Below are 17,504 nucleotides of genomic sequence, written 5' to 3'. Positions count from 1 at the left end.
AGTTTTCTCACCTCAGTAAATGGCCCATCACTCAACCAAGCACTCAAACTGAGGATCAGTCTTAATATTTCCTTCCGCCTACCCCCACTCAATCCCTTACCAAGTCACCACACGCATCAGAAACATTCCTCCATTTTGCCGTGGTGCCGCGTGACACTTGGAGCCTGGGCTGTGCTGGATGCAGCAGTAGCCTCTTCCCGGCCTCTCTCCTTCCACTGGGGCCCTGCTCCACAACCCCTCTTCCCCAAACCATCTTCCATCCCACAGCTGAAGTGTCTGTCAGATGGGTACACCTTGTTTGGGGATGGCTCCTGCCCATGGCCCACGCACGCTGGCCACTCCACCATCTCCCTCCTGTTTGGAGCTCTCAAAGGCACTCCCTCTATTTCATCTGCTTTTCACCTAACATCCACTTAGCTTTCAAGTGTCACTTAAATAGTGCTGCCTTAGAACACCTGCACTTGAATCCACAAAGTAAACTCCTTCCCTTCTCCACTTGTCTCTCACAGTCTCCCACTTTTTCCTTACCAGAGCACCGACCACAACTTAAAACCATAAACCTATTTGTTTTCGGTTGTTTTGCATGCGACGCCCTCACCAGACTATGCCCCGTGAGCACAGCATGATGGCTGTTTTTGTCAACCATGCAGACCCGGAATCTGGCCCAGGGTAACAGTGACAAAAGACTAAAGGAAGGGTCAAAAGATGAAAAGAGAGTAACATCAAGGTATAGAGGAAGGAAAATGTGCCTATTTTTCCTGAGTTCAGCTCAATGAATTTCCATAAAACTGAAGTGCAAGATAACTAGAAAATAGTTAAATAAGAAGGTTCTGTCCCCTCCGGGCGTTTGTCCAAATGCATGACCATTTCTATGAATTCAACGCCCTCACAAAAGACTAACTCTCCCATAATAAGTATTTCTGCAATGACCGGCTAGAAAGAATGTGCGTCTCTGAGGGATAAAATAAGTTAAATATCTCAAGGAGAAAGGAAGTGAAGGTTTCACAGAAAGGGAGGAAAAAAGGCAATGTTTAACGGCGATCCCCATGGACCTGGAGCAAGGCCGTTCGGTCTAGATTCCACTCTGCCAGGAGGGAGGGGGGTCACTAGGGAGTCCACTTACTTTTTCTTGGCCCCAGTTTCCATCAGTATAAACCAGTGCTCCCTTTGGGCTAAAAAAGCCTATGGTCTTATTAGTCATGCGTTTATATAATATTCATCCAATATGCAGTGGATCTAGATAAAGGTGTGTTTTGCCTCTGAACAGACTGCCTTGCTTACTGTTTAGGGAGTGTTCTCTGGACTGGTTTTTTGTTACCTTTGATTTAGGGGGTTATAAAACTTCAGTTCGTGTTGGTTACGCTGACCTATAACACCTTGAGAGACCAAGTAGAAATGTTTTCTGTAATAGCTTGAGTTAAAGGACGTCATCCTGATGAACAACGGACCGGAGACTCCTACTTATTATATTTCTGAAACCTGAAGTGTATTTCTGATACTGTTTCACAGCTCAGAGAATATGAACCTTTTGACAGAATCTATCTGACCCCCTTCAGGACTGGCAGGCTTCGAACAGATTTCTTTTGATTTCAAAGCTGACAAAAATTGGGCTGTCTGCCAGAAGACAAGCTCTTACTGATCTCATAAAAGTGACACGGCTAGAGCACTAGCTTGATACGATCAAAGTGCCAAGTTAGACCGAAAAGTCACCACAGCTTCCTCGGGAGGCACCTGGCCTGCTCTGGGCAGGAAGGGAGAATCACCGTGGCCGCAGAGTCTCATAAGACAGCGCTGTCTCTCTTTGCACAGGCCTTAATGTATTCTGACACGGCCATTTCTGACTGTAGAAAACACACAGTGATCAGAGTAGTCTTCAGCTCACTGCTGGCTAGAGAGGTCTCTGAGGTAAAGCAGGTGAGGTAACGCAGGGGACGGCAGGTCAGCGGCCCTCACTGTTCAACCTCCCTCCTGTGCTGGCTGTGCTCGGGCCTCTGGACAAGACTGACTCTGTGCACTGCACAGCTGCCCCAAGTTACCGACGGGCAGGAAGTTACAGGCAGAATTCAAGTAGAAAAGGGTGACCTAGGCGATACGCCTAAGTCTTCTGATGGTGTCTCCTCTTGTATCGTGTTGCACATGCAGGTGTAAAGGTCCACACCAGGACACATGCTGCTGAGGGACCCCCCAAGGAGATGCCTTATACACAGCAGCAAAGAATCACGAGGGAGCTAAGTGTAATGTTACTTCTCTCTTAGTGTGATTTGTAAACTGGGGACCCTGACCATTATTACAGCAAATGAATCTAGAAAAAACTAATGATCAGTTATACAATAAGACCTTTTTGTACCCCCAAAGACATCTCAGAAGCCTTGTCTCAAACCCAAAGCCAAACGCTATGGCCTCTGTCCAAAGGTTCCTTTTCATGCACAGCTCCCGCAGTGGCTTCCCAGGACGACTTAACCCCTGGGTCAGCTGTATTCTAAACCCAGCTTGGTTCTAACTCAATATTCTTCCCTCTCTTGTAGCTCCCGTATTCTCTACAATACTGTCATTTGGGGATTCTATACCTCATGATGTTTTTCTTTCATCCATCTGTTTGACTATCAGCAGTAAGAACCTCTCTGAGGTCCAGTTTCCTCACCTGTGAAATGGCGCTAAGGTCCTCCAACCTCTGTTTACAGCCTCACGTGTGCAACGAGAAGCCCCCCGCCACGATGCAGGTGCATTCCATCTGAATAACTCAATGCTGTTTTCTTATTTTTGAGGTATGCCTGCCCTGCCTTCAATCCACCATGAGCACAGTCTCATTCGATATGTCCCAGGTGTAATTACAAGGCACAAACCCAAAGCACTCACACGCCGACCACTGGCAGCAGCTTACCTTCCAATTTTTTCTCTTTGCTCAACAAGTAAAACAAGCGCCGCCGCAGAGCTGGAGGATGGCCTCCGAGGAACGTGAGCTCTGCCGCCTCAGCTCCGGCTGTGCCCGCCCCCCTGCAGCGGTGCTCCGCGCCCTGCTCACTTGGTACTCCCGCCTTAGAGCCTAGCACGGCTACCGACCGCGAAAAAAGCTAAGCAAGACTAAACCTCTGTCTAACCTGTAACTGTCTCAGGTGATCCTATTTAGAGTTACACAAGTTTAAGTCTAGCACAAAACTGGTCGACAGCTAGAAGTCATGTTAAAACCTAAAGATGGATATAATGGTTTCACACACACGCATATTCCAAACAAAATAAAAATAAATTTTTTCTATAATTCCAAAAGAAACATTCTCTAACCCTACACCTGAAGGGACTTTTTCAAATTCATGGTACTTTAAAATCAGTTGCTGTCCACTGGAAGAGGACTCACGGTTAACAGGGCAGTGCTTCCTGCTTGCTCTTTCTGAAAAATACCAGAAGGCACTGTAAGGATAGGATGACTGTGAATTACTATTTCTTCTGTAGTGTTCTCCTAATAGTAGAGAGACAAAATGATTGTTTGATGAACTGGCATCTAACCTTTTCATTTCTCTTCTGTTATAAATCTGTCTTACTGCTTTGAGGGCAATTTAACACAGAAAGATAACCTCAGAAGAGTCTGACATAAATAAATAAACTCTCAGTCAGCGATGTGTCTCTAGCTATTTGAAAACAAATAAAACCAGGAGGAGCCTAAGTCTCAGTAGAAAAGATGCCATTCCCACAATTTGTTGGAGCAAAGTACTTTGAATCACAGGTTTGCCCTCGCTTTCGTAGCTACCTAGCCATCCTGTGTACCAAGGCAGCCACTATCCACATAAACTTTAAAATAAAGTTAATTAAACTTAAATAAAATTTAAAATGTAGTTCCTCGGTCCCACCAGCCATACTTCCTACATGGTGGTCAGTGGTCACCTCACTGGTTAGGGCAGTAAAAAAATGTTTGCATCACAGCAGAAGTTCTGCCAAGAGCTCTGATGCAGACTCGACGGCACCATCTGGGAGCCACAGATTTACCAGCTGCCATTTACTTATTCAGGTTTTTAAGACATAAAACTTGATAGCTATTGCAGTGGTCTTTTTAAGTACGTAACCATGCCTTGGCTTTCTTATAACAATACCATTTGTGCTTGTATCACTTTCAGTAACATGAATTATTAAAGGTAAAAGTAAATGCGACTAACTTTTTCAGTAAGGACTTTTTTTACAAATAGACAAAATCCTCTGTCATACCATGTGTCCCAAATTCTGATGTAAATAAAAACCAACCAAACAAACACAACCCATGTACATGGTGAATACAGTGAAGAAATTGCTCTGAGAAGAGCCTCCACTTTCTCCAGGTGAGTCTGGGCACCTGCACCTGTGTTTCGTCACTCACCGAACTCCAGGAGGGTCTGTGCCATCTGCCTGCTGACACCTGCAGCGAAGAGAGTAAACTCTCTGCACCACCACCCGGACCCCGGCTCCCGACCAGGTGGCAACTCCTTGGCTTTCGACTGCATCCAGCAGAGAATCCCTCAGGGGAGCTCGGGCGGGGAAGCCCAGCTCTGCTTGTTCGGGCCTGAGGGTCCAGTCTGTGCCCACGGTGGTGTGACCACCACACATAACCTGGCAAGACACGCAAAGGGAACAATTCCAGTCTGACCCACAAGGGCACACTACATACCAAATCCCGACGTGCTTGGGGAACCCTAAGCATCGGGCGTGACTGCAGGACACTCAAGGAATGACAAGGACAGATGCACGCCCATGGCGTGGGGCTCCCATCCACGGGCCACCAACGTGGCAGAGGAGGCCTGGTGAGTCGAGGAACAGGGGAGCGGCAGGAGGACAGGCCACCTCGGGGATTTGAAAACATGGAGAAAGTACTGCTATTAAAACACCTTATGGTAATTTAAAACATTTTCTTTTATGAGGTAACGCTCTCAATAGCACAAACTACAAAACAAAATAAAAGAATGACTAGGGTTATTATGAAGTGCTAGCACTTTGCACACTCCTGTGAGCAACATGCAACACCTTTATGACCCCAGTAAACATCCTAGTAAATAAACATCCTCTAGAGTGCTCCGTGCTTCCTACATTGCAGCACTTTCCCTTACATACGGTGCTGTGTAACAAACACATTTAACCTCACAACCCAAGGAGGCAGGCTGCAAAGTTACCACTGTTTGACAGATGAGAACGCTGAGACAGGAGTTCAGTGTCTTACCCAACGTCACCCAACAGCAAGTGGCTGAGGCAGGACCCGAACTAGGCACCTAGTTCCAAAGTCCACACACTTAACCGCTAAGCTCTACTGCCGCTCCGCTGGCACGGACGTGAGACGAAGACACACCTCATGAATTCACCATCACATAGCTGTCTGAAACTGTACATAGAGCAGCAATGCACTCTGAGCTGTATTTTCCATCTGTTAAAGTAAACTGATTAGACAGCCCTCCTTTTCACATAATCCTCTCCAGACACACGCTCTGACAGTCAAAGGGAGCTCCCGCTCAACTCCACACCTACAAAGTAGGTTCAAAGTCCGTTTCCTTTCCTTTCCGATGTCCCCTCACACCGTCAGCCTCAGTATTCCGCTCTGCGCTGACTGGGATAACTAGGCGACCCTGAGGCAGGCGCACTGAAGTCAGACACTTGGAGCCCGAGTGGTCCCGGGGGTGTCCTTTGTGCCCGCCGCAAGTGAAGTTTAGTGGTTCCCCAAGTTCATCTTGGTGGATGACCATGGCTCAGGGCCACTAAAATTCCAAAAAGCAATCTCCAGTGTATAACCTCAAGTTTATGCAGCTCTCTTTATCCCAAGGGATACAGATGTTATGAAAAAGAAAAACATGATTTTTTTTAATAAATAAAAGAGGCTTAAATAAAATTCTTAGGCAATTATGAGAAGAGAAAAAAAAGAAAACTCATATTTTAATAAATTAAAGATTACATATATAGTTGCTGAATATTTGGAAAGGACCAAAGGTAATCACCTCTATAAATTCCAAAGCCTTTAAACGCAGTATTACTACAAAGCAAAAAACCTCTAAGTCAGTGATAGTTTACCTGGTTTTCAGGTGCGTTATTTGTTAGGCTCTGAAATCTAAACATCTGGGCCAAAATGATGCTTCTTCTCGGAAGGGGTGTGTCCCAACTGTGCACTTCATGTGTTGTTTTTGAATCTTCTTTGGCAACAACTTTCTGACAAAAATAAGTATTCAGAATAACAGGGCAACTTCCATTTGGGATAATAAGCTTTTGCCTGGAAAGGGAAAGAAATACAAATACAAGTTTATCTGCAATGCTGGATTCCCCTCACCTTCTTGCTAAACCACAAAGGGCAACGACTTGCTGGCTAAGGACACAGGCCCTAGAGCAGCTGCCAGTGCATCTGGCTCTGCTCTTCTGAGCAAGTCTTGTGTCAGGAGTGGGGGTGGAAGGGGCGGCAGTGCTCGAGCTGGAGGTCCCCCGGGGCCTCCCAGGCTGCTGGACAGTGGCCTCAGGGCCCCTCGGGGAAAGTACTTGGCGGGGGCGGGGGTGGGGCACACAGCTGCCCGACACTGAAGTGAATGTTACAAGAAAGACCTTTGGACACTTCACAGCTCTCATCTTTCAGAAAACATGACACCAGACACCAAAGGAGCTCCACCTTCACTACCAAACAGACCACAGTCACTGAAATGGCCCACATTCAAGTGGAAGTAGGACAATGTGCTACTGGGTCCTCTCAGACTAGCTAACGCTCATTCCTCACACAGGCAGCGCTGCTTAACAGGAAGGTTAACAGGAAGACGGAGTAGACACACTTTCCCCTATTTCTCCCGTTAGACCCAAGGAAATGCCTGGTGCTGCACAGAAACGAAAGAGCAGAAGAAGCTGAAAAGGGAGAGGAGGAGGCTGTCCAGCTGGGACCCAAGGACAGACAGAGCAGCAAGTTCCTGAGCTTCCTGTCTGTAGCCTAGGAACAGCAACGGGTGCCGACAAAAGCACCCTCGAAAGGAAGGACAAGGAAGGGGCAGCCCAGTGAGACAGAAAAGTCCTAGGGAATCACTGCTCCGCTCCTGGCAAGTATCATAGAAACACTGTGACCTACTGCCACACACAGCAGGCAAAGCCCAAGTGGGGGCCGGACATGCCCCTCGACAGGCTGTGATGAAGAGTTTGTGCAGGCCGGCTGGGCTGGTGTGAGACGAGGCGCTCACCCTCACACCCCCATCACTCCCGTAACCGAGCCTCACTCCCTGCCCCTTGGATCAGAGTCCAGTGGCCCAGCAGAGTCAGTACTTTCACCACTACCCGGCCCTCCCACCTTCCTCCACTGCGGTGAGTGGCAGCCTCGTGGGAAGCGGTAACGAAGGGAATCCTGACGCCTTCCTCCACTTGGTAGTAAGAAGCCCCCCACCCTCCCAACGTCTCTTCTCAGAGCAGTGCCAGACAAAGCCACCTAAAACTGGTTTAAATAAGATCCAGGCTCTCGTATCATAATACCTAACATGTATAGGTTACCATCTAAAACCACCTGTTACACTAAGAACCAGGAAAATTCTCACTTGAATGAAAAAACACAGTGACTAGATGACAATGTTAAGATGACGCAGATGTCAGAATTACCTGACAAAGATTCAAAAGCAGCCATTACAAACATGCTTCAGTGACAGTTACAAATGCACAATGAGACAAATGAAAGAATAGAAAGTCTCAGCAAAGAAACAGGAAGTCTTGGCAAAGATACAGATTTTCTTAAACGGAAATTCTATAACTAGGAAATAAAATAATGAAAATAAAACTCACTGGATGGGTTCAACAGCAGAATGAAGGGAGCAAAGGATCAGTGAACGTGAAGATAAAATAATATAAATTACCAAATATAAACAACAAAGAAAAAAGAGACCAAAAAAAACCAATGAACAGAACCTCAAGAGGTGTGAGGAAGAAGAAATAAAAATGGAAAGATACAGGTAAATAAAATAGGCTTTCCTGCTCCTGTTGAGTTTTTGAAATTATATTTGGAGTTGAAGCAAGAATTCAAACACTGTCTGATATGGTTCTAAATGTATGCAAAGGAAATATTTAAGACAATCATATAAATGAGGACAGTAAAGGGACATAAGAGGCAAGGTTCCTACACTTCACACAAACTGGCAAAATGTTGACCCCATAAACTGATAAGTGATGCATATAAAATGTAATGCCTAGAGCAACCAATAACATAGCTATAACAACACAAAAACATTATAGATAAATTAAAATGAAATTCTAAAAAATGTTCAAGCAACCCACATAATGCCAGGAGAAAAAGAAAAACCCAGAGAAATGAAAAACAGAGAACAACACAGAGAAAACGAGAAATAAAACGGGAGACTTAAGTCTTAATATATCAATAATTACATTAAGTGTATATGGTCTAAAAAAGCAATTAAAAGACAGATTAGCAGAGTGTATTAAAAAATACGGTCCATCTTTATGCTGTCTACAAGAAATTCACTTCAAATATAAAGATACAGGTAGGATGAAAGTAAAAGGCTGGGGGAAAAACCATCATGTAACATTAACATAAATATGGTTGAAATTAGTATCAGATGAAGTAGGCTTTAGAGCAAAGAAAATTATCAGGGATAGAGAGGGACATCACACAATGATTAAAAGGGACAATCCACCAAGAAGACAAATTTGCAATAGTAATATTTTAAGCCGATAGACTACACGTATGGTAACTTAGAAATAACAATTAGGAGACATGGAGAGACAGAGGCAAGCCAGACAGAGTGACAGTCAGCAAGAAGAGGTTCAAGGAAGCAAGAGGGCAGGGGTGGGGCACAGCATCGGGTACCACTGGGCTCAACTGCGAAGGTCCTGATACAGCAGGATGGATGAAAGATGTCATACGTGCCCAGCCTTTTCTTTCAAGTTAATTTGAAAAATATGATCAGGTAATATTCCTTTTTTTTTTGTGGTACGTGGGCCTCTCACCGCCGCGGCCCTTCCCGTTGCGGAGCACAGGCTCTGGACGCGCAGGCTCAGCGGCCATGGCTCACGGGCCCAGCCGCTCCGCGGCATGTGGGATCTTCCCGGACCGGGGCATGAACCCGCGTCCCCTGCATCGGCAGGCGGACTCTCAACCACTGCGCCACCAGGGAAGCCCCATCAAGTAATATTATTTTAACTGCTAAGTTAAGAACATAGCACAAGATTTCTGTGTGTATTTAGAACCTTACAGTTTACAGATAGACATACTAACATTAGAACTCTGTTCTGCCAAATTCAATGTCCTGTTTGAGGCTATTAAGGTTAAACCAAATTAAAAACATACCTATACAAAATAGATGTGCAAGGCTAGTGGATTTGGGATAGACCTTAAAACCCATATCTAGGTTCATTTGGTTCATTTCGCTGTTTTTACTCAACACCTATGACATGCCAGGCAAGGGGCAGGGGACTGGGAATCCAGTCTGAGACAAGAAGGCTGAGAGGACAGGTTTACTGCAAAGGAAAAGGGTGTTATATGATACCCCGAGGGAGGACCCTCTGGAGACAGGGAAGGTTTCCCAGGAGAGGTAACCAGGTGAGGGCTGCCTGGGTGAGGGTGTGTGAAGGCACAGGGAAGGGGATGGTGGGGCACCTGCGGGGCTGCCTGGTGGCAATGACCATAACTCGGATTCCATGTGACAAGCAGAGTTCTCAGTACTACCTCACTGAGCTTCTGCAGAAGAAACACAGATGCTGTTTCCTTCGTTTGGAGGCCGAGGACGTCACAGCCTTCCAACATCCATATACATGGCACCAGCGTCATGCTCCTAGGGAGTATGACCTCTTTATTTCTTTTCATGCTGCAGGCCAGTGTTAACTGCTGTGGACTCTACTATCACCTCTCTACTTACCTTATTGCCGCAAATGTTATGTGATGACCAAAAAGCAAGTTTACAGAGCATGTATTCAGATTAATATTGTAACAAGTTTAACCAGTTTTTCTGAAGATCTAACTAAAAATAAAGACAAACCTAAGGGGCTTCCCTGGTGGCGCAGAGGTAAGAATCCGCCTGCCAATGCAGGGGACGTGGGTTTGAGCCCTGGTCTGGGAAGATCCCACATGCTGCAGAGCAACTAAGCCCGTGGGCCACAACTACTGAGTCTGCGCTCTAGAGGCCATGAGCCACAACTACTGAGCCAGTGTGCCACAACTACTGAAGCCCATGCACCCAGAGCCCATGCTCCGCAACAAGAGAAGCCAGCGCAACGAGAAGCCCGTGCACCGCAACAGAGCAGCCCCCACTCGCCGCAACTAGGAAAAGCCCACGCGCAGCAACGAAGACACAACAAGCCATAAATAAACAAACACAAACAAATAAGACAAACTTAAAATGTTAAACCTCACTTGATAAATCACATCACAACCAACAACACCAGTGGACATCATCATGATGCTGGACTCACAGTGATTCTTCTGTTAAGGAAGTTGAAGAGTGTGTGTTTACTTTCTAGTAAACTCTCAGAGCATCCTTGACAAGTCAGCAGCCATGGCAATAGGATGGGCTGCAATGTGGGACAGTCACACACATGGTAAAATACACAAAAAACTAGACAGTAACAGTCTTCCGTGGAGTCCAAGCACTATGGTTTCTCTTGGAAACTTAAAAAAAAAGAAAAAAAAAGAGAATCCTGTATGTTCAATACAAATGACAATTTGTCCGAATGTTTGCTTTCATGAAGAACCATTTCCACTGCTCTTTACTGAGAGTGTTATATACAGAACTCAGGTAAAACAAGAAACAAGACTTTTTTTTAATGTCACCAAGGGCAGAGAGGAAAACCAAGTGAAATATCTTTTCATTTGCTATCACTTGTCAACACTGCCAAAGTGTTAAATACCCCATCATCAGCTCATAAAACAAACAATATTTATTTCACATCACAAATCAGATCAGTTTGCTTGTTTACTGTCTAGGAAGAATGTGTCCAAATTTGGTGGGTGGCAAGGATGACTAAGGAATTAATGCAGTGACCTAAACCAAGACAAATAGAAGGTATTTTCTTTCCTTCCTTTCCTTCCCTCCTTTAATGGCTAGTCAGCTAAAGAAGTCAGACTAAGAACTGTAGTTGTCAGAAAAACGTAACCTAGACTTAATTCTTCTTTCCACTGAAGACATACTTGGGATAAACTAATCAATTTTGTTTACAATTTAGTCTCAACTCGAAGCCCCACTGGCCTGAGGACAAAGCTGTCTAGTGCACACATCTTCCTGACACGGGAGGCCAAGCCATCGTGTGGGGCTAGTTGAGAGGGCTTACAGTCCATACAGGGACACACACGAAGGAAACAACTAAGTGCAGTAAAACATCATTGGTGCTGTAGTAGAACCAATGCAGCCATACATACATACATGAATAAATAAATAAATAAAATTAATTTATAGAAAAAAAACTGTGTAAAGAATTAAAAAATAAAAAATGAAGCCAGTCTGTTCTCTTCCCTGGAAGGAGGATGGGACCCACCAACTTGGATAGTCCCACCAACTTGGATACAGCAAGAAAGGTCCCGCATCCTTCCTGGAGGGACCAGTGCGTGGGAAAGGGAGTGACACAATGGCCAGGCGGTCGCTGGCCCACAGGATCAGATGAAACTACTAGGACAGCGTGAGATGTGGGAGGCCGGTGTGACAAGCTGCAATGGAGGGACGTTACATTTAATGCAAAAAGGTCCCTGGTGAAAACAGAACATCAGAGCCACCTTTTACACCTGTGCTTTTAAGGTAGCCCTTGTGGCTAACTGATTTTAAATAAAAAGAAGTAAAATAAAACTTAAAATGCATTTCCTGAGATGTAAAAGCCACATTTCTAGTATTTGATGTGGTCAGTACCACAGTGGGCAGCACAGAGAACGCTTCCATCCCTGCAGAAAGTTCCATGCAGCTATCTGAGAATTTTGATTCTCAGGGCAGACAGTAAACCACATTCTAGTTACTTTGTAAACCCTTTCTGATTGATTAACTCGTTGGATTTGAAAAAGGCTATTATGCCCCAGTGACTTCTGAGGCAACTGCACAAGCTTTGAACCATCTGAGTTCCCTCCTCCAGACACCGGCATCTGAACCCCTGCATGAAACTCAAGTCAGTGACAAGACAATGTTAACAGTGTTTGTCGTGAATTTTTAAAAATACCAACTATCCTGCCCACATTCTCAATTACTTACAGAGTGAACAGGCACTCCTCCTCTCACCAAAAGTCAGATTTATTCTAAGAAAAATTTAAAACCGTAAGTCCTAAAAAATATCTCTAAAATAAAGAATTAAGCCAATTTCAGAAATAAGAAGTTCAAGGTTTATACTTCCTTTATTTTCAACTTCTTATTTGCCAAGATTTATCTCCCAGGTTCAACTGTTTCTTTTAGCTTCCTACCCAAAAAATACCCACCTTATCTAAAAAAACTGATAAAAACACTGACATTTATAATTGTGTGTGTTATTTTAAATTCCCAGAGTAGACTCTAATTCCCTTTTTATCCAAATAAACACATTGTTGAGGAACACTTTATTTCCGTTCAAAAGAGAACAGTAAACTACACTGAAGATGAATTCACTGAAGAATATAAGATGTGAAATAGACTTCCTCTATAAACCAGGAGTCTAATTCTCTAGATTAACAAAAGTCTCTGACTTGACCATTTCCTTTCTCAGGCACAGGTCACTGGAAATTGCAATTTAAAGAAAGAACCATCACATATCTGGCAGTGGTTGTAAACTTTACTTTCTTTTTTTTTAACATCTTTACTGGAGTATAGTTGCTTAACAATGTTTAGTTTCTGATGTATAACAAAGTTAATCACCTGTACATATACATATATTCCCATATCTCCTCCCTCTTGCATCTCCCTCCCACCCTCCCTATCCCACCCCTCTAGGTGGTCACAAAGCACCGAACTGATCTCCCTGTGCTATGCGGCTGCTTCCCACTAGCTACCTGTTTTACAGCTGGTAGTGTATATATGTCCATGCCACTCTCTCACTTCGCCTCAGCTTCCCCTTACCCCTCCCTGTGTCCTCAAGTCCATTCTCTACGTCTGCACCTTTATTCCTGTCCTGCCCCTAGGTTTTTCAGTACTTTTTTTTTTGGATTCCATATATACATATTTATTGTTTGTAGATTTTTGATGATGGCCATTCTGACCGGTGTGAAACGATATCTCATTGTAGTTTTTTTTTTGTTTTTTTGTTTTTTTTGGAGTACGCGGGCCTCTCACTGCTGTGGCCTCTCCCGTTGCGGAGCACAGGCTCCGGGCGCGCAGGCTCAGCGGCCATGGCTCACAGGCCCAGACTCTCCGCAGCACGTGGGATCTTCCCGGACCGGGGCACAAACCCGTGTCCCCTGCATCGGCAGGGGGACTCTCAACCACTGCGCCACCAGGGAAGCCCTCATTGTAGTTTTGATTTGCATTTCTCTAATGATTAGTGATGTTGAACATCCTTTCATGTGTTTGTTGGCAAACTGTATATCTTCTTTGGAGAAATGTCTATTTAGGTCTTCTGCCCATTTTTGGATTGGGTTGCTTGTTTTTTTGACATTGAGCTGCATTAGATGCTTGTAAATTTTGGAGATTAATCCTTTGTCAGTTGCTTCGTTTGCAAAGATTTTCTCCCATTCTGACGGTTCTCTTTTCATCTTGTTTATAGTTTCCTTTGCCGTGCAAAAGCTTTAAAGTTTCGTTAGGTCCCATTTGTTTACTTTTGTTTTTATTTCCATTTCTCTAGGAGGTGGGTCAAAAAAAGGATCTTGCTGTGATTTATGTCACAGAGGGTTCTGCCTATGTTTTCCTCTAAGAGTTTTATAGCGTCTGGCCTTACATTTAGGTCTTTAATCCATTTTGAGTTTATTTTTGTGTATGGTGTTAGGAATTGTTCTGATTTCATTCTTTTACATGTAGCTGTCCAGTTTTCCCAGCACCACTTATTGAAAAGGCTGTCTTTTCTCCATTGTATATTCTTGCCTCCTTTAGCAAAGATAGGTGACCATGTGTGCTTGGGTTTATCTCTGGGCTTTCTATCCTGTCCATTGATCTATATTTCTGTTTCTGTGCCAGTACCATACTGTCTTGATTCCTGTAGCTTTGTAGTATAGTCTGAAGTCAGGGTGTCTGATTCCTACAGCTCCGTTTTTCTTTCTCAAGATTGCTTTGAGAAAGCAATCTTTGGCTATTCGGGGTGTTTTGTGTTTCCATACAAATTGTGAAATGTTTTGTTCTACTGTGAACAAAGCCGTTGGGAGTTTGATAGGGACTGCACTAAATCTGTAGATTGCTTTGGGTAGTACAGTCATTTTCACAATATTGATTCTTCCAATCCCAGAACATGGTATATCTCTCCATCTGTTTGTATCATCTTTAATTTCTTTCACCAGTGTCTTACAGTTTTATGGATACAGGTTTTTTGTCTCCATAGGTAGGTTTATTCCTAGGTATTTTATTCTTTTTGTTGCAGTGGCATATAGGGGGTGCTTCCTTAATTTCTCTTTCAGATTTCTCGTTGTTAGTGTGCAGAAATGCAAGAGGTTTCTGTGCATTAATTTTGCATCCTGCTACTTTACCAAATTCATTGATTAGCTCTAGTAGTTTTCTACTAGCATCTTTAGGATTCTCCATGTATAGTATCATGTCACCTGCAAACCGTGACAATTTTACTTCTTCTTTTCCAATTTGGATTTCTATTATTTCTTTTTCTTCTCAGACTGCTGTGGCTAAAACTTCCAAAACTATGTTGATTAACAGTGGTGAGAGTGGGCAACCTTTTCTTGTTTCTGATCTTAGAGGAAATGGTTTCAGTCTTTCACCATTGAGAACAATGTTGGCTGTGGGTCTGTCATATATGGCCTTTATTATGTTGAGGTAGGTTCCCTCTATGCCTACTTTCTGGAGAGTTTTTATCATAAATGGGTGTTGAATTTTGTCGAAAGCTTTTTCTGCATCTACTGATATTATCATATGGTTTTTCTCCTTCAATTTGTTACTATGGTGTATCACACTGACTGATTTGCGTATATTGGAAGAATCCTTGACTTCTTGGGATAAACCCCACTTGATCATGGTGTATGATCCTTTTAATGTGCTGTTGGATTCTGTTTGCTAGTATTTTGCAGAGCATTTTTGCATCTGTGCTCATCAGTGATATTGGCCTGTAGTTTTCTTTTTTGTGACCTCTTTGGTTTTGGTATCAGGGTGATGGTGGCCTCACAGAATGAGTTTGGGAGTGTTCCTCCCTCTGCTATATTTTCAAAGAGTTTGAGAAGGATAGGTGTTAGCTCTTCTCTAAATGTTTGATAGAATTCGCCTGTGAAGCCATCTGGTCCTGGGCTTTTGTTTGTTGGAAGATTTTTAATCACAGTTTCAATTTCAGTGTTTGTGATTGGTCTGTTCATATTTTCTATTTCTTCCTGGTTCAGTCTCGGAAGGTTGCGCTCTTATAAGAATTCGTCCATTTCTTCCAAGTTGTCCATTTTATTGGCATATATAGTTGCTTGTAGTAACCTCTCATGATCCTTTGTACTTCTGCAGTGTCAGCTGTTACTTCTCCTTTTTCATTTCTAATTCTATTGATTTGAGTCTTCTCCCTTTTTGTCTTGATGAGTCTGGCTAATGGTTTGTCAATTTTATCTTCTCAAAGAACCAGCTTTTAGTTTTACTGATCTTTGCTACTGTTTCCTTCATTTCTTTTTCATTTATTTCTGATCTAATCTTTATGATTTCTTTCCTTCTGCTAATGTTGGGGTTTTTTTTCTTCTTCTTCTTTCTCTAATTGCTTTAGGTTTAAGGTTAGGTTGTTTATTTGAAATTTTTCTCGTTTGCTGAGGTAGGACTGTATTGATATAAACTTCCCTCTTAGAACTGCTTTTGCTGCATCCCACAGGTTTTGGGTTGTTGTGTTTTCACTGTCATTTGTTTCTAGGTATTTTTTAATTTCCTCTTTGATTTCTTCAATGATCTCTTGGTTATTTAGTAGTGTATTGTTTAGCCTCCATGTGCTTGTATTTTTTACAGTTTTTTTCCTGTAGCTGATATGCAGTCTTACAGTGTTGTCGTCGGAAAAGATACTTGAGACGATTTCAATTTTCTTAAATTTACCAAGGCTTGATTTGTAACCCAAGATATGATCTATCCTGGATAACGTTCCATGAGAGCTTGAGAAGAATGTGTATTCTGTTGTTCTTGGACGGAATGGCCTATAAATATCAATTAAGTCCATCTTATTTAATGTGTCATTTATAGCTTGCGTTTCCTTATTTATTTTCATTTTGGATGAACTGTCCATTGATGAAAGTGGGGTGTTAAAGTCGCCTACTATGATTGTGTTACTGTCCATTTCCCCATTTATGGCTGTTAGCATCTGCCTTATGTATTGAGGGGCTCATGTGTTGGGTGCATAAATATTTCCAGTTGTTATATTTTCTTCTTGGACTGATCCCTTGATCATTATGGAGTGTCCTTCCGTGTCTCTTGTAACATTCTTTATTTTAAAGTCTATTTTGTCTGATATGAGAATTGCTATTCCAGCTTTCTTCTGATTTCCAGTTGCATGGAATATCTTTTTCCATCCCCTCACTTTCAGTCTGTATGTGTCCCTAAGTCTGAAGTGGGTCTCTTGTAGACAGAATATATACCGGTGTTGTTTTTGTATCCATTCAGCCAGTCTATGTCTTTTGGTTGGAGCATTTAATCCATTTACATTTAAGGTAATTATCGATATGTATGCTCCTATTACCATTTTCTTAATTGTTGGGGGTTTATTTTTGTAGGTCTTTTCCTTCTCTTGTGTTTCCTGCCTAGAGAAGTTCCTTTAGCATTTGCTGTAAAGCTGCTTTGGTGGTGCTGAATTCTCATAACTTTTGCTTGTCTGTAAAGGTTTCAATTTCCCTGTCAAATCTGAATGAGATCCTTGTTGGGTAGAGTAATCTTGGTTGTAGGTTTTTCCTTTCATCACTTTAAATATGTCCTGCTGCTCCCTTCTGGCTTGCAGACTTTCTGCTGAAAGATCAGCTGTTAACCTCATGGGGATTCCCTTGTATGTTATTTGTTGCTTTTCCCTTGCTGCTTTTAATATTTTTTCTTTGTATTTAATTTTTGATAGTTTGATTAATATGTCTTGGCATGTTTCTCCTTGGATTTATCCTGTATGGGACTCTGTACACTTCCTGGACTTGACTATTTCCTTTCCCATGTTAGTGAAGTTTTCAACTATAATCTCTTCAAGTGTGTTCTCAGTCCCTTTCTATTTCTCTTCTTCCTCTGGGATCCCTATAATCCAACTGTTGGTATGTTTAATGTTGTCTCAGAGGTCTCTGAGACTCTCCTCAATTCTTTTCATTCTTTTTTCTTTATTCTGCTCTGCAGTAGTTATTTCCACTATTTTATCTTCCAGGTCACCTATCCGTTCTTCTGCCTCAGTTATTCTGCTGTTGTTTCCTTCCAGAGAACTTTTAATTTCATTTATTGTGTTGTTCATCAATGTTTGTTTGCTCTTTAGTTCTTCTAGGTCCTTGTTAAACGTTTCTTGTATTTTCTCCATTCTCTTTC

General features: G+C 42.9%; 1 protein-coding gene across 12 annotated transcripts in view; it reads right to left on the bottom strand.

Moving 5' to 3' along the window:
- The window catches only part of SPIDR (scaffold protein involved in DNA repair), a 331,517-nt gene that overhangs the window by 96,816 nt on the left and 217,197 nt on the right, over positions 1-17,504 (bottom strand). For 11 of the 12 annotated variants that reach the window (XR_003002947.1, XM_024742596.1, XM_024742599.1 and 8 more), the window contains 2 exons: positions 6,016-6,211; positions 4,343-4,572 (listed from right to left, as the gene is read on the bottom strand). The exons of the other annotated variant lie outside the window; for it this stretch is intronic. Coding sequence is in view for 10 of the 11 variants with exons in the window: in XM_024742596.1 (XP_024598364.1) it covers positions 4,343-4,572; positions 6,016-6,211 (426 nt within the window). In the remaining variant the exon portion in view is untranslated. The remainder of the gene's footprint in view (positions 1-4,342; positions 4,573-6,015; positions 6,212-17,504) is intronic. 12 annotated transcript variants of the gene reach the window in all.

Source organism: Neophocaena asiaeorientalis, unplaced genomic scaffold (assembly GCF_003031525.2).
Source record: "Neophocaena asiaeorientalis asiaeorientalis breed wild unplaced genomic scaffold, Neophocaena_asiaeorientalis_V1.1 scaffold226, whole genome shotgun sequence".
In the NCBI taxonomy this organism is placed as follows: domain Eukaryota; kingdom Metazoa; phylum Chordata; class Mammalia; order Artiodactyla; family Phocoenidae; genus Neophocaena; species Neophocaena asiaeorientalis.
Note: the sequence above shows the minus strand (reverse complement) of the source record. Positions and strands in the feature narration are given on the sequence as shown.